Source organism: Oncorhynchus mykiss, chromosome 2 (assembly GCF_057628025.1).
Source record: "Oncorhynchus mykiss isolate SJ-2025 chromosome 2, ASM5762802v1, whole genome shotgun sequence".
Classification (NCBI taxonomy): Eukaryota; Metazoa; Chordata; class Actinopteri; order Salmoniformes; family Salmonidae; genus Oncorhynchus; species Oncorhynchus mykiss.
The window spans coordinates 21299364-21326941 of NC_143023.1; the positions used below are offsets into that span (position 1 = coordinate 21299364).

Below are 27578 nucleotides of genomic sequence, written 5' to 3' on the forward strand. Positions count from 1 at the left end.
TGGCCAAAGCTTTCGACTCTGTCATTCACCGCATTCTTATTCTTATGACTGCCTCGCCTGATTCACCAACTATTTCTCAGATATAGTTCAGTGTCTCAAATCGAAGGGCCTGTTGTCCGGACCTCTGGCAGTGTCTATGGGGGTGCCTCAGGGCTCAATTCTCAGGCCGACTCTTTTCTCTGTATATATCAATGATGTTGCTCTAGCTGCTGGTGATTCTATTACGACACCATTCTGTATACATCTGGCCCTTCTTTGGACACTGTGCTAACTAACCTCCAAACGAGCTTCAACGCCATACAACACTCCTTCGTGGCCTCCAACTGCATTTAAATGCTAGTAAAACTAAGTGCATGCTCTTCAACCGATTGCTGCCCACACCCTCCTGCCCGACTAGCATCACTACTCTGGATGGTTCTGACCTAGTCTAACCTGTCTGGTTAGACTGTAAACTCTCCTTCCAGACTCATATTAAGCATCTCCAATCCAAAATTAAATCTAGAATCGGCTTCCAATTTCGCAACAAAGTCTCCTTCACTCATGCTGCCAAACATAACATCGTAAAACGGACTATCCTACCAATCCTGGACTTCGGTGATGTCATTTACAAAATAGCCCCCAACACTCTACTCAGCAAACTGGATTTAGTCTATCCCAGTGCCATCCGTTTTATCACCAAAGCCCCATATACTACCCACCACCGTGACCTGTATGCTCTCGTTGGCTGGCCCTCACTACATATCCGTTGCCAAACCCACTGGCTCCAGGTCATCTATAAGTCTTTGCTAGGTAAAGCCCCGCCTTATCTCAGCTCACTGGTCACCATAGCAACACCCACCCTTAGCACGTGCTCCAGCAGGTACATTGCACTGGTCATCCCCAATGTCAACACTTCCTTTGGCTGCCTTTCCTTCCAGTTCTCTGCTGCCAATGACTGGAACAAATTGCAAAAATCGCTGAAGCTGGAGTCTTATATCTCCCTCTCTAACTTTAAGCATCAGCTGTCTGAGCAGCTTACCGTATTGTATTAATGCTAAATTGTAATTATTTTTGCCTCTAGGACCTATTTATTGCCTACCTCCCTACTCTTCTACATTTGCACACACTGTACATAGCTTTTTCTATTTTTATTTTATTTTGTGTTGTTGACTGTACGTTTGTTTATGTGTAACTCTGTGTTGTTGTTTGTGTCACACTGCTTTGCTTTTTCTTGTCCAGGTCGCAGTTGTAAATGAGAACATGTTCTCAACTGGCCTACCTGGTTAAATAAAGGTGAAATAAAAAATAAATAAAAAATAATGAATGAATAATGATGTTACAGAAGGACAAAGGTCATGCCCCCAAAACATGTTAACCTCTCACCATTACAAATAACAGGGGAGGTTAGGATTTTCTTGGAGTTATGATATTCATGCATCTGTATCTTTATCACTCATAATTATTCAAGATTCCTTCATGATTATCATGGTAACATCCAGATGAATGTAGAAGTGTTCAGAAACATATTATATTCTTATTAACAACAAAAGTGACTCCAAAATGACAATACAATATTTATCATTAATTTCTATTGGGCACAACATAATCTGAAACACAACCAAAACAAACTGAAAATGCATGCAACAAGTTTGTAGAGTCACAAGCTTGATTTAGCAGGGGTGGAATTTTTTTTTAGTAAAAGTACAAAGTCAAAGAAAATGCTATACATGAAATTCCTTATATTAAGCTAATCAGATGGCACACTACAACACTCTCAATACTTCTGACACCTTCAAATGGGAGGACTAGATACATAAAGTACTATCATTTCGAAATGGTAAAACAGATATGTATGAAGCACCCTCAAATTGAAGGTGACATTCTGTACTGTCGGCTTATATAAAACATGTGATCTCAAATCCAAAATGCTGAAGTATAGAGCCAAAATAATAGTTTTAGCTTCACTATCCAAATAAATACGGACGGGCGTGTATGTTGCGAAGTGTATGCAGGTGCATTAAATAAAATATTGTGGCCCTTGTATGCTTGTATGTTTAGGGATAAGGCTGAGTAAGGGGAGGGGGAGGTGATTAGGGTGGTCAGTGGGATAGAGTGAATGTTGTGAGCACATGGGAGGGCAGTGCAGATAGTGTGTGAGGGGTAGGGGAGGGGTAGGGTGTGAGGGGTAGAGGAGGTAAGGTAGGGTGTGAGGGGTGGGGGAGGTAAGGTATGGGTGGGGTGGGGTGGGGGGGCTGATAGGGTGTGTATAAATAAAGTCCATGCGTGTGTCCAGGTGTCTTTGATCAGCCAGTGTTCACCGGACAGACAGACACCATGAGACTGCTCGCTCTGATACTGCTGGTTGGAGCTGCTGGTAATTAAACGCACACACACACACACACACACACACACACACACACACACACACACACACACACACACACACACACACACACACACACACACACACACACACACACACACACACACACACACACACACACACAGTACTTTAATATACTCTACCAATTATATATCACAAACTATTCGTAGGGAATATTAATCTTACATATAGCTTATAAGAGCTTTCAACGTTTTTACTAAACAGGCTGTTTCTATGTGAGGTAGAGCAACAATGTCCTCATCTCTCCCCTCTTGTGACCACTCTCTCTGTATGGTGTCTCTCTCTGTGTGTTTCAGCGGCAGTGCCCCGTGAGGATGGTAAGATCATCGGTGGCCAGGAGTGTGAACCTCACTCCCGACCCTGGATGGCCTCCCTCAACTACGGGTACCACTTCTGCGGAGCCGTGCTCATCAATGAGCAGTGGGTGCTCTCTGTCGCTCACTGCTGGTACAAGTGAGTAAGGGTGGAGGGCAGGGGAGGGAAAGGGGATACCTAGTCAGTTGTACAACTGAATACATTCAACTGAAATGTGTCTTCTGCATTTAACACAACCCCTCTGAATCAGAGAGGTACGGGGAGCTGCCTTAATCGACATCCACGTCTTCGGCACCCGTGGAACAGTGGGTTAAACGCATTGCTCAGGGGCAGAACACCAGATTTCGGGCCAATATGGACCAAAAGGAGGGCTCTTCTATGTCTTCCGCAGTGTGACACTGAATCTTATCAAACTGACATGAGGTTTCTCTGTAATCAAAGTTGTAATCACCCTGTCTTTCCCTTTGTCCTCTTCCTCCTCTCCTTCATCTGCCCTTTCTCTCCTTCATCCTTCTCTCTCAGCCCCTACGCTATGCAGATCATGCTTGGAGAGCACAACCTGCGTGTGTTTGAGGGAACTGAGCAGCTCATGAAGACTCAAAACATAATCTGGCATCCCAGGCAAGCTACACCCACACTTACCCCTTACACATCACTTTAGGGAAGCCATTTTAACTACCGAACCGAGGCTGAATGGAGTTTTATCACATTACATGATTCAATAAAAATCCCTTGGCCTCTCTCTCTTCTCTCTGTAGCTATGACTACCAGACGCTGGACTATGACATGATGCTGATCAAGCTGTTCCACCCTGTGGAAATCACTGATTACGTAAAGCCCATCCCGCTGCCCACCAGCTGCCCATACGCAGGCCTCCCCTGCTCTGTCTCTGGCTGGGGCAACATCGCCACCGGAGAGGAGGGTGAGACGGACCAAATACCCCTGCACTTTACCTTTACAAAACTATAACCACAGAAATTACACCCAAACACACTATACCAAACAAACTTTACCAACATGAATTATACCCTCAGTACTTTTATCCACACACACTCTAACAACACACGCCTCACCCGGAGAAGAGGTATGACTACGGATAAATTATATTAAATTACTAAATCTCCCTGCCTTTTACTTCCTTCTCAGTAAACATGCCCGCCCGTCTGCAGTGTCTGGATGTGCCCATACTGGAGGATGAGAAGTGTGAGATGGCCTACCCTGGCATGCTCACCCGCAGGATGGTGTGTGCCGGATACATGGACGGAGGCAGAGACGCATGCAACGTACGTACAGTATATGACACCTTTTTGATGAGACCGTTTAGTCATTTATAAAACACAGTGGTACATATTAGGATCACCTTGAATTGATTCCTTACCTCTCTCACACTCTCTCTCACACTCTCTCTCACACACTCTCTCTCTCTCACACTCTCTCTCTCTCTCTCTCTCTCTCTCTCTCTCTCTCTCTCTCTCTCTCTCTCTCTCTCTCTCTCTCTCTCTCTCTCTCTCTCTCTCTCTCTCTCTCTCTCTCTCTCTCTCTCTCTCTCTCTCTCTCTCTCTCTCTCTCTCTCTCTCTCTCTCTCTCTCTCTCTCTCTCTCTCTCTCTCTCTCTCTCTCTCTCTCTCTCAGGGGGACTCTGGCAGTGGTCTAGTGTGTTTGGGTGAGGTTCATGGCCTGGTGTCCTGGGGTCAGGGCTGTGCCGTGCCCGGATACCCCGGAGTCTATGTCAAAGTGTGTGAGTTCCTCCCCTGGATCGATGAGACCATGAAGGCCAACATGTAACAACACTAGCTGCTTTCCTCCTTGTCTCTCAGACCTCCACTCCTCCAAACTCTTCCTCCCTGTCTCTCAGACCTCCACTCCTCCAAACTCTTCCTCTCTCTCTCTTTCTCTCTCTCTCCTCCTAGTTTGATACTAAAGTGGAATCAGCACAGAGTGTAAGCATGTCAAACACAATAAAGCCTGAAGTTACACTATCTTCCGTCTGTCTGTCTTAGGAACTACACTTTCATTGCTATGTGCATTTGTATTGGTATGATGGAGGTGCAAAAGTTTTATTTGGGTTTCATGTTTGATCATATTAACATACAACTATAGTATGCAGGCTATATACCGTACTAGTCATACATCCTGGACAATATGTTTTAAGTATGGGGTAAATTAGGAGGTAGCATATTTTCAATGCCCTACATACACACATCAAGCAATGAAATAATTTAACTTGTTTTTGGAACTGTGCAGCAGCTTACTCTGTTTGCTGTGCAGCAGCTTACTCTGTTTGCTGTGCAGCAGCTTACTCTGTTTGCTGTGCAGCAGAGGGCATCAGTGAGTTGCTCCATCAGTCTGTCCTTCTCCATTCACTTTGATGTCATTATTAGTTTATCAACAGGGCATTCTCCCTCCATATTAAGGCATACATAAGATACATATTCATAAGGTACATAAGATTAACAATGGCTGTTTATCAGGAACAGTGGAAATCAACCTTTCTTATTCCTAGTATCCATCCATTCTTGAGTCAGAGATGTTGTGCATATCTTTTCTCCCAGCGTCAGGAGGACATGGTTCTCTCCCGCTCTCTCTGGCTGTACCCGAGCTCTGACGTCCTTTCACTCCTTTCTTTATACCTCTTCTTCTGTTTCACTGAATCTGAAGCCCCTTCCCAGGCTGCTCCACCTTCAAGAGAAATGTTAGATCAATAGATCAATAGATCAATAGATCGATATCTATCGATAGATAGAGAGAGGTTAGTGAGGGGTCAAGTGTGTGTTACAGTAAGTGGAAAAGCCCCTGTAAAATACTTTATTATGGGATAGAACAGCCCTCCACTCCCTCCCCCCTCCTCTCCGATACTCACCCTCTCCACAGGACTGGGAGGAGACGGAACAGGAGGGGAGGTTTGGCTTTGAGACAGAATCCTCACTGTTACACAGAGAACACAACAACAGCATTCACCACCGTCATGTTTTAACACTATGGAAAGCTAATACTGAATACAAGGTGCTATACAAATAATGTTTACAATTAAAACATGGTACTTGTGGCCACATTTACACTAATAATAAACACACACTTTTTGAAAGTCCCATTGGGGACAGGCATGGCTGGCCTGTGAGAGATTGGGAGTGTGGGCGGTTGTCTGAACCCCCCAGAATTCTCCTCCTCACTACTAGCTAGCTCCTCCCACTGGCATCTTAAGGAGAGGAGACCGAACACAAGAGCTGCCAATCAAATTCAATGAGGAAGTACTGTAACCAAATGGATTTGATTTAGTTGTGTAGCATTAGGTCACACACAAAGTGGTGAGGTTTCAGGTTATTGAGCAAAACATACAAACCAAAAGTGTTTATAAAAAATGTATTCAGAAAACTGTATGGCTACAGCCAGTAAACATCAGACCAAGGGAGGAACAAACAGTGAGCTAACATTTTTTACATTGCCCTATTTTATCTCCTGAGCTTCTTTAGGATGTAGGCAACAGTACACAATTATTTTATTTCTGACAGACATCTTCCATAAGTCTTAAAAGCCTAAAATGCAGTTATCCATCCACTGCAGTAGGCATTTAGAGCTCACCTGTTAGTGCTGGCAGTGGTGTGTGTGAGCGCTCTGTCTGAGGGGGTGTCACTGTGAGCCTGTGGTGGAATAAGGACACACTTTTAGCTGTCTACCGAAGCCCCAGTTATCAGTGAATATGGGTTAAACTTCTTCTTTCCATTGCGGTACTGTTACTATCAATTCTGTAGAGTGTGTGTATGAGGGAACTTACAGAACTCGAGTTAGAGTGGGAGTTTTCGGCCAGTATATCGGAGGGCCGTAAGGGGGCTTGTGGGGAAGGGCAGTGGGAGAAGGTGCTGTGTTTGGGAGGGAGGGGTGGAGCCAGGCGAGAGCTGGGGAACTGGTACTCTTCAGACGACATCTGCATCAGAGAGAGAGAGAGAGAGAGAGAGAGAGAGAGAGAGAGAGAGAGAGAGAGAGAGAGAGAGAGAGAGAGAGAAGTTGAAAGGAGAGTCAATGCAAGAGAAAACCCCCCGAGGCAGAGACAGTAAAAGAGAATCCCACCCCACCCCACCCCCACACACAACAAAACACACCCTCTTCATATAGGCCAGGTTTTTCATGACTAGCTGTACATCCTCCAGGTCATCTTCATCTTCCTCTTCCTCGCTGACAGACAGGTAAGGCTCCACCAGGATGGACTCTGTCCCTCTGATGTCACAGCGACAGTATGGGCAGGTGTGTCCATCCGACTTCTGCATCACATGGAATGATGACACCAGGTTAAACAGAATAAACATGATCTACACATCTGTACTGTCTGTTAATGTGTGGAAACTCACGTGTCTGTGTACGTTTCTGTATTGTTGTATCAAATCAATTCACATTTTATTTGTCACAAACTTCGTAACAACAGGTATAGACTAACAGTGAAATACTTCCGGGCCCTTCCCAACAATGCAGAGAGAAAAATGATTGCCATATGTCAAAAAGATCCCTGGGATGATGCTGCAGTAATTTGTCAAGAGCATTCCTGAGCAGATATATTTCCCATGCTGAAAGTACAATACCCGTAATAATGTCCGTTCTGTGTGTTATTTGCATGAAGCTACACTTACAGTAAAGCAACTGATTTAGCATATCAAACTAAGATTGAGCATTCTACCGTAGTTCACTTTGGTAAAAACCGGAGTATTCTGTTCAAATCTATTCTATTGTGTCTTCTTGTCCCCTGAAGTGTGACTGTGACAGTGTGTGTCAGTGTGTGAGAGTGTGTGACCCGGTGAGGAGTGGAAACTCTAAGGGAGAGTTCCCTCAGTGTGAGTGTAGCATGAGGAGGATGTACGCTTCGGCTCACACAGGAAGTCCTAACCCACATGTTAGGACACGATGGCCAATAATACTGCTCTACATGCTGCTACGCCGGTTCACCTACTGATGTGTAGGGGCTGGCTCACTGACTGACGCACAGATGGACAGACTAGCCTACTGACAAACTGACTGACAGATTAACTGACTGACTGACTAACTAACTGACTAACTGACTGATTGACAGGTGGATGGGAAGACATTAACTGTCTGACCAAAAAACAATTCCATACAGTTAACCCAAATTGGTATGTTGATGATGTATATTAATACAAGAGGATGTGGCTGGGTGATGTCAGAGACATTGTGTGAGTGAACGATGTGTGGTTTGACTTTGAGGATTTTGTTGGTGACGTCGTCAATCACAGAGTAGGCATACCTGCCATCCTGTGAGGCAGGGTTGGCACAGCAGGTGTCCGCAGGGCTGGATGCGTGTGTCCTTGTCTCTCTCTGTACAGATCTTACACAGCTGGAAGGCACTACCCATCTCACAGTACATCTCATACTCGTCCTCTGTGACTTTGACCCTGCTTCTCTGTGCTGGTTCACACAGACTGGTGAGGTCTGGGTTCACATCACGTCCGTCAGGGTAAAGATAGCTGCAGACAAACACAACACAGAATTACGCACACATTATGCAAAGCAATTACAGGCCTGTGCAAATGTTGTGTGTGAGTGTTGGTCAGCTGTTTGTTCACCTGCACCCGCCCACAATTTTTAATAAACCATCAGCACTCTGTCATGGAAAAATTGCAAGATTATGTTATAATGCTTTTATTGCATCAAATGGTTGTTTTCTTCGACAGAATAGATTGTTCTGTTAACTATTGTGTGTGTTCTACTGAGGATGGGCCTCTGGGAGATAACACTGACAGAGGAGATTTACGATGTCTTTGGGTGATAAAACCTAAAGAGCATTCCAGAGCATGAGTTAACTTTTCTGCTCTATACCGTGCCAGGGAGAGATGGTTCCAGTTTAGAGTCTTAACCTTGTGACACATTCGATGTATCTGTTGTTTGTCATGTAGGTTGAAAGGGGGTGTATCTTGGCTATAAAATACCTTTGTACTTTTGTCTCGCCACTCTCAACGGATCATTAGAAATGGTGAATCGTTGACAAGTCATTGCTATTGCAAAGCTCTCATTATTAAAGATTTAGTTTAAGTATAACTCTGACTTGTGTGATAAGTTTGTCTCTCCTCATTTGATAGTAAAGAAATGAACCACCACACCTCCTGTTCCCAAGTCAAAATTTTGCCTACATTTGGTGTATCAAGAAATGCTTAATTCTGCAGGAGTTATTATTAAGGCTATGTGAGAGGCTATAGACGTACTGTTAGTGTCCAGATTTAGGTTTCCATTGAACACATTTGAACAGTAGGCTACAGTTCCTTTGACTTGCCATGGGCCTATTTGAAGTCCCCATCTTCTGACTGTGGAATTTGTATAGTCTCACAATCATCACACATAAATCACATAACCGGCACTGCTATCATCCTCTGTTATCACTTCACAAATCTTTCCCAAACATGACTTTTCTGGCCCTTCCTTCTCTTTATCTTCAACTCTTCATTTCACAGCTTTTCTCTAATTGAATTAAACTCTGGCATTGTCCTTTTTGTCTCCATGTATTGAAGTGAGCTTTTTCTGCCAGTTACCATAAGCATTCAGCGATTGGAGTGTACACTATTTAGCACTCGTACAGTTAGGCCCTAAAGCTTAGGCATATCCTCTAAAGCCATTGCCAGAAGGCCTAATATAATTCAATTAAAACCTCAATGTTTGTGGATTTTTTAAGGTACTGTTTTCTCTTTATTGAACTGCCCGCCACCCAGCCACCCTTCATCCACACAATAGTTAATGACCCTGAACCCACCCCACAGATATAACCACCTTTTTTTATGAGTCAACCCGCGCATCACTGGTGTGTGTGTCAGTGGAGGCTCCTGAGGGGAGCACGGCTCATAATAACGGCCGGAACGGCGCAAATGAAATGGCATCAAACACCTGGAAACCATGTGTTTGATGTATTTCATACCATTCCACTGATTACACTCCAGTCATGACCACAAGCCTGTCCTCCCCAATTAAGGTTCCACCAACCTCCTGTGGTGTGTCCATGTGTGTGTGTTTACTCACCAGCCCTCCCTGAAGCCCTGGATGAGGGCCTGGTAGAGAGGTGTATTCTGGGGGATCGTCTGTACGATGCCGCCATCACCAGTCACATGACCAATGGCCCACTGGCCCATCCGAGTGCAGCTCAGACGGAAGATGTAGCTGGACAGAGATACAGAGTTCACAGGGAAATGTCTTTACTGAAGTACATACAGATTTGACCATGAAATACAGGTAACCGCCAAAATAAAGGAAACACCAACTCTGTATCTTATCAGGGCGTTGGGCCACCACGAGCCAGAACAGCTTCAATGCATCCTTGGAATAGATTCTACAAGTGTCTGGAACTCTGTTGGAAGGATGCGACACCATTCTTCCATGAGAAATTCAATAATTTGGTGTTTTGTTGATGGTGGTTGAAAACGGTGCCTCAGGTGCCGCTCCAGAATCTCCCATAAGTGTTCAATTGGGTTGAGATCTGGTGACTGAGATGGCCATGGTATATGGTTTACATTGTTTTCATGCTCATCAAACCATTCAGTGACCTCTCATGCCCAGTGGGTGTCATCTTACAGCCATAGTAGCCAAAATAATGGGCAAAATAATGGCCTGCCCAGCATTTTTGTACATGACCCTAAGCATAATGGGATGCCAATTGCTTAATTAGCTCAGAAACCACACCTGTGTGGAAGCACCTTCTTTCATTATACTTTGTACCCCTCATTTCTTCAAGTGTTTCCATTATTTTGGCAGTTACCTCTACTTATCTAGGTATCATTCTTTACTATCACTATAATTATAATGACAGTGTGTCCCATTAAAAGTAATCATTGCAGATATTGTTGTAGGGTATGGTACATCTCCTCTCTTTTCTCCTGAGTCCTTCCTATCCCGCGGTTCCTTCCCTTCATCTACTCTCTCTCGCCACACCCCAACCCATCCACCTCCAAACAATCTCTCCTGTCCTCACCTCCCGGGCTGGTGCAGGTAGTTTTGGAGGCGGGCTTTGACCTGGTCGTAGGTGAGGAAGGCCATGTAGCCGGGGTGGGTCACTGCCAACTGGTTCCAGTTCCTCAGAAGAGACCTCCAGGGCTGACAGGAGAGGGGAGGACATATTTACTATCAGTTGAAATATGTGTTATTTCTTTCCACTTTGGAATGTTTTGGCTTTGTTTAGACAGTGGGAGAGAAAGAATGGGAGAGACGTCTTGGAAAGTGACAGAATGCATGTTCACTGAACATTATGCGAGGTGTCTAATTAACCAGGATGTAGGGCTACTTAGAACAGGGCTAACATATATGGATCACACGTACCTGGAATAGCCTGGTGAAGATGTCAAACTCGAACACTGAGATGTGGTCATTACAGGTGAGATCTACAGTGGACTTTAGAGCCATGGACTCCATCCCCTCTTCAAAGCCATGGACCCTACGGAGATGCTGCTTAAAACTGCTCCACTGCACAATACACCTAGGAGAGAGAACGAGAGGAGGGGAGGAGAGGAGAGGAGGAGAGGAGAGGAGGGGAGGAGAGGGAGAGAGAACGAGAGGAGGGGAGGAGAGGGAGAGGAGGGGAGGAGAGGAGGGGAGGAAAGGGAGAGAGGGGTGTGAGATAAAGGAAGAAGGAAAATGAGAGAGAGAACGAGTGTGAAAGTGAGAGGAGTGAAAACGCAAGTGGAGGAACAGAATACTTTTCACAAGACTAGAAAAAAACTGCCTACACCACCAGTCAAAAGTTTTAGAACACCGACTCACTCAAGGGTTTTTATTCATTTTTACTATTTTCTACATTGTAGAATAACAGTGAAGACATAAAACAATGAAATAACACATGGAATCATGGGGTAAACAAAAAATATTTTGATTCTTCAAATAGCCACTGTTTGCCTTGATGACATCTTTGCACACTCTTGGTATTCTCTCAATCAGCTTCATGAGGTAGTCACCTGGAATGCATTTCAATTAACAGGTGTGCCTTCTTAAAAGTTGATTTGTGGAATTTCTTTCCTGCTTAATGTGTTTGAACCAATCAGTTGTGTTGTGACAAGTTAGGGGTGGTACACAGAAGATAGCCCTATTTGGTAAAAGACCAAGTCCATATTATGGCAAGAACAGCTCAAATAAGCAATGACAAAGTACAGTCCATCATTACTTTAAGACATGGTCAGTCAATACGGAAAATTTCAAGAACTTTTAAAGTTTCTTCAAGTGCAGTCGCAAAACACATCAAGCGCAATGATTAAACTGGCTCTCTTGAGGACCGTCACAGGAATGGAAGACCCAGAGTTACCTCTGGATAAGTTCATTAGCGTTACCAGCCTCAGAAATTGCAGCCCAAATAAATGCTTCACAGAGTTCAAGTAACAGACACATCTCGACATCAACTGTTCAGGGGAGACTGTGTGAATCAGGCCTTCATGGTCGAATTTCTGCAAAGAAATCACTACTAAAGGACACCAATAATAAGAAGAGACTTGCTTGGGCCAAGAAACATGAGAAATGGACATTAGACCGGTGGAAATGTGTCCTTTTCCTTTGGAGATTTTTGGTTCCAACCTGCCATCTCTTTGTGAGATGCGGTGTGGGTGAACGGATGATCTCCGCATGTGTATTTCCCACTGTAAAGCATGGAGGAGGAGGTGTTGTAATGTGGGGGTACTTTGCTAGTGACAGTGTCTGTGATTTATTTGGAATTCAAGGCACACTTAACCAGCATGGCTCCCACAGCATTCTGCAGCGATACGCCATCCCATCTGGTTTGGGCTTAGTGGGACTATCATTTGTTTTTCAACAGGACAATGACCCAAAACACACCTCCAGGCTGTGTAAGGGCTATTTTACCAAGAAGGAGATGGAGGGCTGCATCAGATGACCTGACTTCCACAATCCCCCGACCTCAACCAAATTGAGATGGTTTGGGATGAGTCGGACCACAGAGTGAAAGGAAAGCAGCCAACAAGTACTCAGTATATGTGGGAACTTCTTCAAGACTGTTGGAAAAGCATTCCAGGTGAAGCTGGTTGAGAGAATGTCAAGAGTGTGCAAAACTGTCATCAGGGCAAAGGGTGGTTATTTGAAGTATCTCAAATATAAAATATATTTTGATTTGTTTAACACTTTTTTGGTTCCTACATGATTCCATATGTGTTATTTCATAGTTTTGATGTCTTCACTATTATTCTACAATCTAGAAAATAGTCAAAATAAAGAAGAATCCTTGAATGAGTAGGTGAACAAAAACTTTTGACCAGTGGTGTACATACAAATAGACTGTTCCTATTTGTGGAATGTTCTGTCAAGCCCACGTCCCTTATTCCATTCTAGTTCCACTGTTACCCCACCCAACACTCACTTGTTTCCAAATTCTCGCCTCCAGAACTCTCCAGCCTCTGTCTTAGTCAGCCTAAAGGTGTTGCCTTGAAAGCTTCCCTCGGGAAACATGGCCCTTAGCTCCCAGAGCATGTGATTGAAGAGCAGGGACAGCTTGGTCAAGTTTCTCCTGTGAATAACAGAAAATAACATGAAGCTATTCTGAGCTTTTTACAATGTATCAACTAGGGTGATAAGGGTGGTCCATAGCTTAAAATGCAACAGTGGCAGCTAGAATTAAAATAAACTTTAGATCTCATAGACATAATGGGTATTGTACCCTCTAACAAGCAGTAATGTATCCCTCTCTTTCTCTCTCTATCAGTTCAATTCAATTTAAGGGGCTTTATTGGCATGGGAAACATATGTTTACATTGCCAAAGCAAGTGAAATAGATAATAAACAAAAGTGAAATAAACAATACAAAATAACAGTAAACATTAGACTCACAAAAGTTCCAAAAGAATAAAGACATTTCAAATGTCATATTATGTCTATATATAGTGTTGTAATGATGTGCAAATAGTTAAAGTACAAAATAGAAAATAAATAAACAGAAATTTAGGTTTTATTTACAATGGTGTTTGTTCTTCACTGGTTGCCCTTTTCTTGTGGCAACAGGTCACAAATCTTGCTGCTGTGATGGCACACTGTGGTATTTCACCCAACAGATATGGGAGTTTATCAAAATTGGATTTGTTTTAGAATTCTTTGTGGATCTGTGTAATCTGAGGGAAATATGTCTCTCTAATATGGTCATACATTGGGCAGGAGGTTAGGAAGTGCAGCTCAGTTTCCACCTCATTTTGTGGGCAGTGTGCACATAGCCTGTCTTCTCTTGAGAGCCAGGTCTGTCTACGGTGGCCTTTCTCAATAGCAAGGCTATGCTCACTGAGTCTGTACATAGTCAAAGATTTGTGGGTCAGTCACAGTAGCCAGGTATTCTGCCACTGTGCACTCTCTGTTTAGTGCCAAATAGCATTCTAGTTTGCTCAGTTTTTTTGTAAATTATTTTCAATCTGTCAAGTAATTATCTTTTTGTTTTCTCATGATTTGGTTGGGTCTAATTGTGTTGCTGTCCTGGGGCTCTGTGGGATCTGTTTGTGTTTGTGAACAAAGCCCTAGGACCAGCTTGCTTAGGGGACTCTTCTCCAGGTTAATTTCTCTGTAGGTGATGGCTTTGTTGTGGAAGGTTTAGGAATCGCTTCCTTTTAGGTGGTTGTAGAATTTAACGTCTCTTTTCTGGATTTTGATCATTAGCGGGTATTGGCCTAATTCATGCCTTATTTGGTGTTTTACTTTGTACACTGATTACATTTTTGCAGAATCTGAATGCAGAGTCTCAATTTGGTGATTGTCCCATTTTGTGAATTCTTGGTTGGTTGCACTGAACAAGTATTTTTAGCCAGATCCTAATTGGTATGTCAAATTTTATGTTCCTTTTTCGCGGCCTTCTTGCCTTGTCGCTCAAATCGTTCACAGCTTTGTGGAAGTTACCTGTGGCGCTGATGTTTAGGCTGAGGTATGTATTGTTTTTTTGTGTGCTGTAGGGCAACGGTGTCTAGATGGAATTTGTATTTGTGGTCCTGACAACTGGACTTTTTTGGAACACCATTACTTTTGTCTTACTGAGATTTACTGTCAGGGCCCAGGTCTAAAACAAGGACATTTCTAAGTGACCCCAAACTTTGGAACGGTAGTGTATATGTTTTGCTGTTTGTTCTTTGTTATAGAGCCAAAAAGATTGGAGAAGTGGTTCATCCATACATCTTCATTTTGGATAGATAACTCCTTGTGTTGTTGTTTGTTCAGAGTTTTCCAATTTTCCCAGAAGTGGTTAGTTTCTATGGATTCTTCAATTACTTTAAGCTGATTTCTGACTTGGCTGTTCCTTCTTTCTCCGTAGCGTATTTCTGTATTGCTCTCTCTCTCTCTCTCTCTCTCTCTCTCTCTCTCTCTCTCTCTCACTCTCTCTCGCTATGTCACACACACACACAGATACACTCATGCTTGTACAAACAGGATGTCACAGTCTAGCTCTTCCTGTCCTTGTTCGTTTTGTGCTGCAGAAACATAATTTTCCGTTAGCAACTTGACCAACCAACAAGACACTCAAAGGTTACTGTGTGGCTCCTCTCTTGAGTGTCTATTATCAGCCTGCCAGGGACAGGAAAGATCCGGCCACAAACCTCTTACTGTGTGTTCCACTCACCGTCTCAACCATTCTCTCATCTCTCTGGCTGTACGGGCAGTTGAGAGCAGGACTGAAGTTTCCATCCTTAACTAACCTGGTTGACCATGTTCATTTCTTAATTTCCACCACACTCATTCACTACATCCTGTCTACAGTTGAGCTCAATGGTGTGTGTAAAGCATAGCAACTTCTTATTTGAAAAAAAGAGCTTGCATGGCATTGATAGTGTACGCGTGATAGTACTATGTGCCTGCCACTCACTGAAGACCAACAAGGCAACAGTACATGTGGCATAGTTACCAGTTTTTGCAATAGACTATTATCACTAATGTAATATACAATATCTACCTTATAGCTGTTACTTATTGCTGCAACAACCGTGGTTAATTGGAATTGTACCTGCAGGGACCCTGCCATTGAATTTAGCTTTAAAGCAAACTACGGCATTTTACCCAGGCGTGGGCAGTGTGTAAAAACATATAAGAACAGAGAAACGTCTATTTTTGTTTCTGTGTTGCTTTCTACGAACAGAGAGGGGTTTGAAGGAGAGTGTGGGCGAGTAGGTGTCAATGTTTGTTTCATTGTATGTGGGTGTTATTAATATAAACTAACAATAATCTGCCTCTCTCAGTTGTTAATTTACATTTTTGTTATGACAAGGCATAATGCAAATTGATGTGATTTCATGATACACACATTCTGTAGATTCAGAGAGCAAAATACGGACGACAAGGAGCGAAGGGAATAACACTTATGTTAAGACTTGCCAGTCCTGCTGTATCTGCAGTAGCACGACCTTAAATGCCATATTGATTCTGTGTTTATGTTTTAAGACAGCCGACTTGAGGGAACTGGGAATGTTCATTTTCGTATCGCTGGTACTATAACTGGATAATAATGGGTGCTCAGGTCTATTTGTGTCTATTGTGGTTCTGCTCTGTCTCTGGCTGTGCTCCAAAATTCACTTAGTGTACACATCAAGTCTAATGCCAACCAAGTCCTTATGAATTTGCAAATCTAATACCATGCATTTTCATTTTCCTAGTTGGCCGTAGTTACTTAAGAATTAAACATTGATTTGAATATTGGGCATTAAAAATATTGGCGGAAAGTCTGTGTCATGGTGCTGGTGGAGTCAGATATCTCGGACACGTGCCCTGCCCTTGACCCCACAGCTGATTTATTTGTCTTAGTAAAGGTCAACCCAGAACGGAATTGTTTTCAGGTGGAAAAGTCAACATCCTAAAATGTACTCTAAATCATGGTATCCTCAGGGTTTAATTTATGGTATAGTACAATAGTCTTGTAGTCTACACATGCATAATGTTTTGAGTAGTAATTGTTTCGCTTCTGTGGATATGAAAAGTATTCATGTTTATTCATGCTAGATTAAAAGTGAATGAGGAGAGCAAAAACCATGTCAACAATGTGCAGTGTTGGGGAGTAGTGAACTCCATGTGGTTCAACTAGTAATTCAACTACATTTAGCAGTAGCTTGGTGGTAGTTGAACTCAATTCAAATATTGGTAGTGTTTTTAGTAATGAATTACTTTTTTGTAATGTTGTGATGTAGCTAACTATTGGGACTAGACACTTTTTACTTGGAAAAAAATAATATATATATATATATATATATATATATATATATATATATATAGGTGTAGCAGACAATAATTTCCTTCCTTTTTTGGCATCAGACCTGCCTAATTCCCACTTGAAACATAGTTTTGTGTTTAATAGCCTTAATAACAAATTCTGTTAACATATGACCCCAAAGTGATCTTGTCTTGCAATTTGGAGTCTATGACATTTCAGAATTAAATATTATAATTGTACACTGAGTGTACAAAACATTTAGCTCTGAACAGGTGAATCCAGGTGAAAGCTATGATCCCTTATTGATGTCACCTTATTGATGTTAAATCCACTTCAGTCAGTGTAGAGGAAGGGGATGAGACAGGTTAAAGAAGGATTTTTAAGCCTTGAGACAATTGAGACATGGATTGTGTATGTGTGCCATTCAAAGGGTGAATGGGCAAGACAAAAGATTTTAGTGTTTTTGAACGGGGTATGGTAGTAGGTGCCAGGCGCACGGCTTTGAGTGTGTCATGAACTGCAACGCTGCTGAGTTTTTCATGCTCAACAGTTTCCTATGTGTATCAAAAATGGTCCACCACCCAAAAGACATCCAGCCAACTTGTCACAACTGTGGGAAGCATTGGAGTCAATATGGGCCAGCATCCTGTGGAAAGCTTTCGACACCCTGTAGAGTCCATGCCCCAAACAATTGAGGCTGTTCTGAGGAACACCTTCCTTCAATATTAGGAAGGTGTTAGGAAGGTGTTCCTAATATTTTGTACACTCTGTCTATATGGCGAAATATTTCATAGTTTAGAATTGCTAAACAAAGTTCTCTGTACGGGCTAAAAGTCTTGTTTTGTCCTGACACAGTATGGTCATCTGGCATTGCCAAAAGAGCTTGGCAGGCTTTATATAAAAGTATTGTGGAGTGTGTTTAAGATTTTTGTTTGGGGTTACAGACTATCCTACAGTGAGGGAAAAAAGTATTTGATCCCCTGCTGATTTTGTACGTTTGCCCACTGACAAAGAAATGATCTGTCTATAATTTTAATGGTAGGTTTATTTGAACAGTGAGAGACAGATAAACAACAACAAAAATACAGAAAAATGCCTGTAAATTTTTTTATAAATGATGATTTGCATTTTAATGGTGGAAATATGTATTTTACCCCCTCTCAATCAGAAAGATTTCTGGCTCCCAGGTGTCTTTTATACAGGTAACGAGCTGAGATTAGGGGCACGCTCTTAAAGGGAGTGCTCCTAATCTCAGTTTGTTACCTGTATAAAAGACACCTGTCCACAGAAGCAATCAATAAATCAGATTCCAAACTCTCCACCATGGCCAAGACCAAAGAGCTCTCCAAGGATGTCAGGGACAAGATTGCAGACCAACACAAGGCTGGATTGGGCTACAAGACCATCGCCAAGCAGCTTGGTGAGAAGGTGACAACAGTTGGTGCGATTATTCGCAAATGGAAGAAACACAGAAGAACTGTCAATCTCCCTCGTCCTGGGGCTCCATGCAAGATCTCACCTCGTGGAGTTGCAATGATCATGAGAACGGTGAGGAATCAGCCCAGAACTACACGGGAGGATCTTGTCAATGATCTCAAGGCAGCTGGGACCATAGTCACCAAGAAAACAATTGGTAACACACTACGCCGTGAAGGACAGAAATCCTGCAGCGCCCGCAAGGTCCCCCTGCTCAAGAAAGCACATATAGATTCTCGTCTGAAGTTTGCTGAACATCTGAATGATTCAGAGGACAACTGGGTGAAAGTGTTGTGGTCAGATGAGACCAAAATGGAGCTCTTAGGCATCAACTCAACTGTTTGGAGGAGGAGGAATGCTGCCTATGACCCCAAGAACACCATCCCCACCGTCAAACATGGAGGTGGAAACATTATGGTTTGGGGGTGTTTTTCTGCTAAGGGGACAGGACAACTTCACCGCATCAAAGGGACGATGGACGGGGCCATGTACCGTCAAATCTTGGGTGAGAACCTCCTTCCCTCAGCCAGGGCATTGAAAATGGGTCGTGGATGGGTATTCCAGCATGACAATGACCCAAAACACATGGCCAAGGCAACAAATGAGTGGCTCAAGAAGAAGCACATTATGGTCCTGGAGTGGCCTAGCCAGTCTCCAGACCTTAATCCCATAGAAAATCTGTGGAGGGAGCTGAAGGTTCGAGTTGCCAAACGTCAGCCTCGAAACCTTAATGACTTGGGAGAAGATCTGCAAAGAGGAGTGGGACAAAATCCCTCCTGAGATGTGTGCAAACCTGGTGGCCAACTACAAGAAACGTCTGACCTCTGTGATTGCCAACAAGGGTTTTGCCACCAAGTACTAAGTCATGTTTTGCAGAGGGGTCAAATACTTATTTCCCTCATTAAAATGCAAATCAATTTATAAACATTTTTGACATGCATTTTTCAGGATTTTTTGTTTGTTATTCTGTCTCTCACTGTTCAAATAAACCTACCATTAAAATTGTAGACTGGTCATTTCTTTGTCAGTGGGCAAACGTACAAAATCAGCAGGGGATCAAATACTTTTTTCCCTCACTGTATATAGTCATTTACTTGCGATTATCACTGACAAATCTAATAAACATTAAAACGAAAATGGTTCTCAGGCTTGGCAATAGAGTCATTTTGTTATCTAGCACAGGCCTATCTGGTAGTCACGTCATTGTGGCGAGCATCATGTCTCTCAGCCTGGACTGAAATCTCCCCCTGGCTCCTCACATGGCACGAACGTATGCAGCCTGTCTGCTAGACTATACACTATAGACAGGGTATCACTGTAAACTTGGGCATCCCTTTGGAATGCTTTTGACCCCTTGTAGAGTCCATTACCCGACGAATTGAGGCTGTTCTGAGGGCAAAGGGGGTGCAAGTTAATATTTGGAAAGTGTTCCTAATGTTTTATACATTCTGTAGTAAACTATATTTTCTTAAGGGTAGCTTTAGTGTTGCTCAACTTCTTTCAGTGTAAAGTAATCGGTAGCTTGGTAAACTATATTTTTAGAGTAGCTTCCCCAACACTGACAAAGCGTATGGTAATTGGATTAAGCTCCAAATCCTAACTGGAGACACATGCAGGTAACTTTTTGATCCGTTTGAGTTTTTACAAAGATATCGTTCAGAACCAAATATATCAAGTTATGTCCCGACCCTTGTTGTTCTTTCTCACCTGTAGCTGGACATCTCCTCGAACATCTTATCACGCCCCTCTTTAAACAGCAGCACGGCCCGGTTAGTCTTATCCAGCAGGTGTCTTGCATGGATCCTCAGGTACTCCCCCTCGTCCCCCCGGGGGGCCTGCCCCCCAGCTGCAGGACCCCTGTACGGCTCCCACACCTGGGTGAGCAGCGTGGTTGTCTCTGAGACCACATCGGGGAGGTACGGGGGGCTGTTCCTCAGGCCCAGCCTGGGGTTGGTACACAGCTGGTGCAGCTTCTCCAGCCTTTTTAGGGCCTTGTCCACCTGCCGCTGGTCAGAAGCACTCGACGGCTGGGAGGTGGATTTCAGGCTCCGGTCAGATCCTAGCCCGTTCCCTCCTGTGGCCATTGTCCTGAGGAGGGATTCCTGGTTGTGGTGTGTTAGTCCGAGTGGGATCAATTCAGTGCACCCTGGCGGTTTGTGTCTGGCAGCCCTATCTGTGACAGTTGAATGAGGGAGTGGTCTAGATGTCTGGCACGTATGGCATGGACAGCTTAGTAAATGTTGTCATTGTATCTTTATGGTTGACAGCTTTGGTTGAAAAGAGCACATTTTATACAATATATCTTCACCAGTGTTCCTCAGTAATCCAAAGAATAATCCAATGAAATCAGGTAACCCAGATAGGGGCAGAGCGCCAGAATATACCATAGTCCAACAGGAATGGAGACAGCTGCTGAGGTTTAGAAAGAGTGGAGGGGAAACGTCTTGTCCAGAAAAGCGCAAACAAATAATCTCTCAAAACTGTTTACAAATAATCTCTCAAAACTGTTTACAATTAATCTCTCAAAAATGTTTACAAATAATCTCTCAAAACTGTTTACAAACAATCTCTCAAAAATGTTTGTTTTCAAGCCTACATTCATCAAGTCCTCAATTCATAAATCCTCAATTTCTTTGGTCAGTTTTCCAGAAGTAGCCAAGATTTTTTTAGGAACAGTCTTTCCAGTTCATTTTGTAAAGAGTAAGTGTAAAGAGAAAACCCTGAAAGAGAGAGAGCAAGGGAGGGCAGAACAAGACAGACAAATAACCACTCACCCTTCCTAAACAATCTCAACACCTCTCCTGCCCTGTTCTCTCCACCCCTTCTTGGGCAACATTTTACGCTCTCATGCCAGGCACTATCTCTCCCCCTAAGTGGCGTAGCTCTCTGATTTCATCTACAACATGGTGTCTCAGATATAGACCCCAGGCTCTCTTTGCAGCACAACGGATTTTTTTTTTTTATGTCTCAGTCTGACTCTGGCTGGTCCCTCTCTCTCTCTCTCTCTTTGTTTTGTGTTACTTTCTCATGCTCTCGTTCTCTTTCTTTGATGTTCTTCCGGGTTTGCAGCCAGATGAACAGGTTTGTTGTCTTTGTGTGTGAAGGTGGAGTGAGGCTGAGATAGGTTTGGGCTTAGAGGTAATCGATTACTAAGAAAGTATGGGGGAAGAGGAAACAGGGGATACCCACAAGGAGAGTGTGTCGTGTAGAGGGTGGTAAGAAAGAGAGATAGTAGAGAGAGAAGAGAAAAATAGAGTATAGAAAGAGAGAGAGTAGTGGAAACTGATAGTGATTAGATGTCACAAAGATGAAGAGCACTGTGCTACAGGATGTGTGTGAAGTCATTGCACTGCAGGTCAAGGCCCAGTGATGTTTAATGCTTAAAGCAGCTCTCAACTGCTGTCTTCCCTTTGTGAGACCGTGGTACCATGCAGAAAATACAAAGGCATTCAATGACAAATTGGCATTTAACTGTTAGCACCATATTCTTCTCTGTTGTAACGTTTGAAAAGGGAAACGACCTAGAGAGAACGGTAAATGCCATCCCAATTGGATAAAGTTGGAGGTGTCTAAAAACTGCCACAGACTCATGAATACATCTTTTCTATTCATTTTTGTATCAAGTTTTTATAATTTTTTTGTCAACAGACAGTACACAATTACACACTGTCAAGTGTTGTAGTCCATATTTTAATATTGTCTGATTTTGCACCCTGTCGAGAAAATTACAGTTCAAGTTGAGCTCATGAATAACTTCAATAAGTTCACAGTCCCCAAATCCAGAAGAAATTCAAGAAAGCGTACAGTATTATATAGAGCCATTATTGCATGGAACTCCGTTCCATCTCATATTGTTCAAGTGAACAGCAAACCTGGTTTAAAAAAGCAGATAAAGCAACACATCAGGGCACAACGCCTCTCCCTTATTTGACCGAGATAGTTTGTGTATATGTATTGATATGTAGGCTATGTGTGCCTTTTGTAAAAAATAAAAACGTTTTTATGTAGTACTGTCCTTGAGCTGTTGTCTATTAAAGTCCTGTATTATGTCATGTTTCATGTCCTGTGTGGACCCCAGGAAGAGTAGCTGCTGCTTTTACAAAAGCTAATGGGGATCCTAATAAAATACACATACCAAAATACCATGAATAAGGAAATCCATTGCAGAGTGTGTGAGGCTTTGTCACCCATCGTAAGGCAACCATTCTCTTGGCAGCTGTTAGGCATGGATGTTAGATTTAGTGTAGAGTCATCATTATGCAGTAGCACATTGGAAAGACATGGGATGTGTTAAGATAAAATGCTTGATAATGATGAAGCCAAGTCAGTTTTCCAAATGAAGAAAACCACTATCCACCTTTCCTGTATGATTGGGTCTCTACTGCCGACAAGTGGCAGAGCCTGGAACTGCATTGGCCTGGTAGAATTCTTTATAACCAGGCTATACTTACATTATCCACATGATGGAGACACTGGCAACAAGTTCACAGTCCGAGTGTGTGAGGCTGCTCACTGCACCAAAGAGATCTCCAAGTGTATGTTGCAATGTTTACAGAGACTAGGGATCTTCCCTGCATCATTCTCCAGTGCCCTTCACATTCAGTTTGTTCTCAATTTACACTCAGTGGCCAGATTATTAGGTACACCACCCCGTTCACAAAAATGGTTAGCTCCTATAGTGAGTCGCACTGCTTTGCTACATCTTGGCCAGGTCGCAGTTGTAAATAACAACTTGTTCTCAACTGGCCTAACTGGTTAAATAGAGGTGAAATAAATAAAAACATTTGGTGTAAGCAGCAAATAAAATTAAATCTTATTTGTCACATACACATGGTTAGCAGATGTTAATGTGAGTGTAGCGAAATGCTTGTGCTTCTAGTTCCGACAATGCAGTAATAACCAATGAGTAATCTAACCTAACAACTCACAACAACTACCTTATACACACAAGGGTAAAGGGATGAAGAATACAGTGCCTTGCGAAAGTATTCGGCCCCCTTGAACTTTGCGACCGTTTGCCACATTTCAGGCTTCAAACAAAGATATAAAACTCTGTTTTTGTGAAGAATCAACAACAAGTGGGACACAATCATGAAGTGGAACAACATTTATTGGATATTTCAAACTTTTTTAACAAATCAAAAACTGAAAAATTGGGCGTGCAAAATTATTCAGCCCCCTTAAGTTAATACTTTGTAGCACCACCTTTTGCTGCGATTACAGCTGTAAGTCGCTTGGGGTATGTCTCTATCAGTTTTGCACATCGAGAGACTGACATTTTTTCCCATTCCTCCTTGCAAAACAGCTCGAGCTCAGTGAGGTTGGATGGAGAGCATTTGTGAACAGCAGTTTTCAGTTCTTTCCACAGATTCTCGATTGGATTCAGGTCTGGACTTTGACTTGGCCATTCTAACACCTGGATATGTTTATTTTTGAACCATTCCATTGTAGATTTTGCTTTATGTTTTGGATCATTGTCTTGTTGGAAGACAAATCTCCGGTTTTCTTCCAGAATGGTCCTGTATTTGGCTCCATCCACCTTCCCATCAATTTTAACCATCTTCCCTGTCCCTGCTGAAGAAAAGCAGGCACAAACCATGATGCTGCCACCACCATGTTTGACAGTGGGGATGGTGTGTTCAGCTGTGTTGCTTTTACGCCAAACATAACGTTTTGCATTGTTGCCAAAAAGTTCAATTTTGGTTTCATCTGACCAGAGCACCTTCTTCCACATGTTTGGTGTGTCTCCCAGGTGGCTTGTGGCAAACTTTAAACAACACTTTTTATGGATATCTTTAAGAAATGGCTTTCTTCTTGCCACTCTTCCATAACGGCCAGATTTGTGCAATATACGACTGATTGTTGTCCTATGGACAGTCTCCCACCTCAGCTGTAGATCTCTGCAGTTCATCCAGAGTGATCATGGGCCTCTTGGCTGCCTCTCTGATCAGTCTTCTCCTTGTATGAGCTGAAAGTTTAGAGGGACGGCCAGGTCTTGGTAGATTTGCAGTGGTCTGATACTCCTTCCATTTCAATATTATCACTTGCACAGTGCTCTTTGGGATGTTTAAAGCTTGGGAAATCTTTTTGTATCCAAATCCGGCTTTAAACTTCTTCACAACAGTATCTCGGACCTGCCTGGTGTGTTCCTTGTTCTTCATGATGCTCTCTGCGCTTTTAACGGACCTCTGAGACTATCACAGTGCAGGTGCATTTATACGGAGACTTGATTACACACAGGTGGATTGTATTTATCCTCATTAGTCATTTAGGTCAACATTGGATCATTCAGAGACGACAAACACACAGCTGTGTTGCTTTCCACTTTGCTTCTTAATATAAATCATTCTATTTCAAATGGTTCATCCAAGTGTTTTGATCTATATCGGAAGTCAAATTGCAATCGCAATATTTACTTGTTATTTTTAAATCGAAATTCAATATTTTGCCCATATCGTGCAGCCCTACCTCCTTTCACTCTCTCAGGGTGTTCCATCTTGTCTGTCCATTGACTTCTACACCACCACAAAACCATCCTGCCACGCCTTGTTCTTAACAGAATGCTGCACTTTTCTGCATTTTGACAAGCTTAGTGTAAAGACATAAAATAAGGGCAGAAGTCGCTCATACAGTCATGAAGAGGTGGGTGCTGTATGAGTGTACGGTTGGCCAGGGTAGCTCAAACAGATTAAGATTAGGATCACTTTATTGGTCAATTGCACACAAGGTCCAACCGAAAGTTGACTTCTGCTTTTAACCCAACCGAAAGACACACATACACACAGGTTATTTTGGAGAGGTACTAGGGGCTGCCACACTGGGCGCCCGGGGAACTGTTGTTGTGCCTTTCTCAAGGGCACAATGGCATCTAGGATTTGATACCAGCAACCCTCTGGTTTCAGTTCATTTCCCAGACAGATTTTTCCCATCGGACCCAGAATTCCAACTGGCAACCCTCCAGTTGCTGGTTCACCTCTCTAACCGCTAGGCTACCTGCCTCCAACAAGTTGATCATCCCACCACATCCCACAGGACACCTTGACTATCTACTGTATCCAGCAGCTGCACAACGTGTCAGCACAGATTCAGCAGGGTGTTTCAGGGACTTTAGACACAAAGCTTGATTTTCCGTTGGCGGTTCCACACTTCGATACATCTGAGGAAAGTCCCAAATTGACCCTGGTAACTAAAGAATCAGCTGGAGGCAAACCAACAAGGTTGGGTGAGATGTGTGTGTGTGTATTGCGAGGGGGGGGGGGGGGGGGGTCAATTGTACATAAAGTCACACTGAAATTTGACCTCTGCTTTATCTCAACCCCTCCAAAAGACACGCATACATATACAGTTTGGAGGAGGGGGCTGCCACATTGTGCGCCCGTGGAGGAGTTGTGGTGGGTTAAGTGCCTTGCTCAAGGGCACAATGCCTTGCCCATCAGAACCCTGCAGACACTAAACCCTCCATGGAATGAGTTTGAAACCCCTGGATTAGATCACATTTTTTCTCACCACTTCCTGGTGCCAAATGCACTTTACGCAGAATTCGAGCATTGCGTGCCATTTTGCCATCTCTAGCAGCGTTTGTGCTAGTCCTAATTTAAAATCTGAAAAAAGAATTCGTCATCGTTGACATATTAGGTCAATCCATAGCCTAAACCGGGGTAAAACAGGAATTCTAACATTAAGTGAATTAAATCAATCATATGTCTTAATTAACATTGAACATTTGAGTTACAAGAAACCTTTAATGTCTTAAAGGCGTTGGTTTAAAAAAAAAAAGTAGACCGTCAGAACGCACTGTTTGAGTTTGCAAACAGGAAGGTAAAGAGTTAATTCTTATACGAAAGGGAAAGCCCCAGTTTCGGGGATTTGGTTATGTGAATGAGAGAGAGACAGTTTACGGACTATTTGATTCGTTGCAATAAAAGGAACATAATTGCCTACTGATTTTCTTCACTTGCCTACCTGCAGTTATATTGCAGGTGTGTTATCGTCAGTTAGGTTATTCGGTTAGTCTTATTTATCATATTCAAAACATTTACCACAATTCAGTTGTGTGATTTAATTTATTTCAATTATCAGTGTCCACAAATTCTCAAAAGGAACATTTATGGATTTGGAGAATAGCCTCGAGACATTCTTGTTTTGGCATGGCAAATTACATTATTAAACTCCAAATGCAAAACGACATTTGGATACTTTCGTGGAGAAGGAGACTGTGCCTAGGCTATAGAAGACATAAATTGAATTGGCATTTGAATCACTGCTATGTTTTGAGACGACAAACTCCTGAGGCTGATTCCAGGATACTTGATCCGTGTTCATGCCGAGGACCATGACCATGAACGGTCACCAGACTCAAACCACAGTGCCACTGGATTTGCGCACCACAAATAGGGAGTGTGGGAACGGTGCCGACGGGACTCCCACCAGCAAAGGTCGCTCCGTTCGGGCGAGAGTACCGTATCCCACTGCCCCACACACGGAGGATGACTGTCCAAACGGAAATGCCAGCCCGACGGTGGAGCCGCTGGCACATCGTTGTGGATCATCGTTGATAAAACCTCCTGTGAACACGGGAAACCCGGCAGTTCTGGAGAAAAAACACTCCCCAGTTGTAACTTATCACACGCCATTCACTCCGAACCCTGGTGAGCGCAGCACAACAGACACACGAACACGGGACATATCTTCCTCGAGGCTTCCTTTTAGGAAACGTCAATTTCCTACCGAATGGGAGACGCCGGAACAGCCACGTAACCCACCCGAGAGAGATGAGCGCTTATCCCCCTACAAAAACAAAGACTTGTGCAGCAGACCGAGTCCTCCAAATATTTTTTTAAAGAGCTACGACAATGAGAATATTGGTTCCCTGGCATCGGTCTCACACAGACAATTGTCCGTCGCCCGCGGTTTTGACAATGGACACCAAAGCGTCGATCCGGCTCGTTCAATGCAAGCACTCCGTCCTTACTGTAAGTTAGTCCGCCCTGGCAAAAGACACGTACACAAATATTAAAATGAAAGTGTACAGCTCATTACATTATTATTCAAAGTTTATCCCATCGCATTTTCATATGTTTTTTTTCTCCTTAAAATGCCTAATCATATCTGACAGTCATGTCATAAGTGTATTAATTTGACTATAATCAAAGTTATTGGTTTGAAAAAGAATATACTTCTGAATCAGTTAGTGGTCATTTGCCTTTGAGTCAAACTATTTTTTTCTCTGTGGAATGTTCCTTCATAGATCGTTTGTCATTGT

At 43.0% G+C, this 27578-nt stretch overlaps 3 protein-coding genes across 4 annotated transcripts in view; 2 read left to right on the forward strand and 1 right to left on the reverse strand.

Moving 5' to 3' along the window:
* Nucleotides 1-2245: 2245 nt before the first annotated feature.
* Nucleotides 2246-4676, forward strand: LOC149984902 (trypsin-like). The gene is made up of 6 exons (XM_090192608.1): nt 2246-2353; nt 2680-2836; nt 3221-3319; nt 3457-3620; nt 3845-3981; nt 4330-4676. Exons 1-6 carry the CDS (start codon nt 2314-2316, stop codon nt 4480-4482), a joined length of 750 nt encoding a protein of 249 aa, XP_090048734.1. The 5' UTR covers nt 2246-2313; the 3' UTR covers nt 4483-4676.
* A 62-nt stretch (nt 4677-4738) lies between these two features.
* On the reverse strand, nt 4739-21427 carry LOC110537752 (E3 ubiquitin-protein ligase CBL). Its single transcript, XM_021624116.3, has 11 exons — nt 20024-21427; nt 13034-13180; nt 10996-11152; nt 10652-10773; nt 9706-9843; nt 7946-8165; nt 6795-6953; nt 6470-6619; nt 6277-6335; nt 5558-5622; nt 4739-5376 (listed from the first exon to the last, which is right to left on the reverse strand). The coding sequence occupies exons 1-11, from the start codon at nt 20398-20400 to the stop codon at nt 5252-5254; spliced, it is 1719 nt and encodes a 572-aa protein (XP_021479791.3). The 5' UTR covers nt 20401-21427; the 3' UTR covers nt 4739-5251.
* Nucleotides 21428-25676: 4249 nt separating this feature from the next.
* Nucleotides 25677-27578, forward strand: part of bcl3 (BCL3 transcription coactivator) — a 31146-nt gene continuing 29244 nt past the window's right edge. For both annotated transcript variants that reach the window (XM_021624309.3, XM_090192627.1), the window contains exon 1: nt 25677-27288. In XM_021624309.3, coding sequence (XP_021479984.3) covers nt 26637-27288 — 652 coding nt within the window. In that variant the 5' untranslated portion in view covers nt 25677-26636. The remainder of the gene's footprint in view (nt 27289-27578) is intronic.

Bases quoted from the DNA above. Each gene is read 5' to 3' on its own strand.
- LOC149984902 (XM_090192608.1), top strand. From the start codon at position 2,314: ATGAGACTGCTCGCTCTGATACTGCTGGTTGGAGCTGCTG. The intron at 2,354-2,679 runs GTAATTAAACGC...TGTGTGTTTCAG, and splicing joins ACTGCTGGTTGGAGCTGCTG to CGGCAGTGCCCCGTGAGGAT. The intron at 3,320-3,456 runs GCAAGCTACACC...TTCTCTCTGTAG, and splicing joins AACATAATCTGGCATCCCAG to CTATGACTACCAGACGCTGG.
- LOC110537752 (XM_021624116.3), bottom strand. From the start codon at position 20,400: ATGGCCACAGGAGGGAACGGGCTAGGATCTGACCGGAGCCTGAAATCC. The intron at 11,153-13,033 runs GTGAGTGTTGGG...TCTCTCTCCTAG, and splicing joins AGGCGAGAATTTGGAAACAA to GTGTATTGTGCAGTGGAGCA. The intron at 6,620-6,794 runs GTGTGTTTTGTT...TCTCTGATGCAG, and splicing joins ACCTGGCCTATATGAAGAGG to ATGTCGTCTGAAGAGTACCA.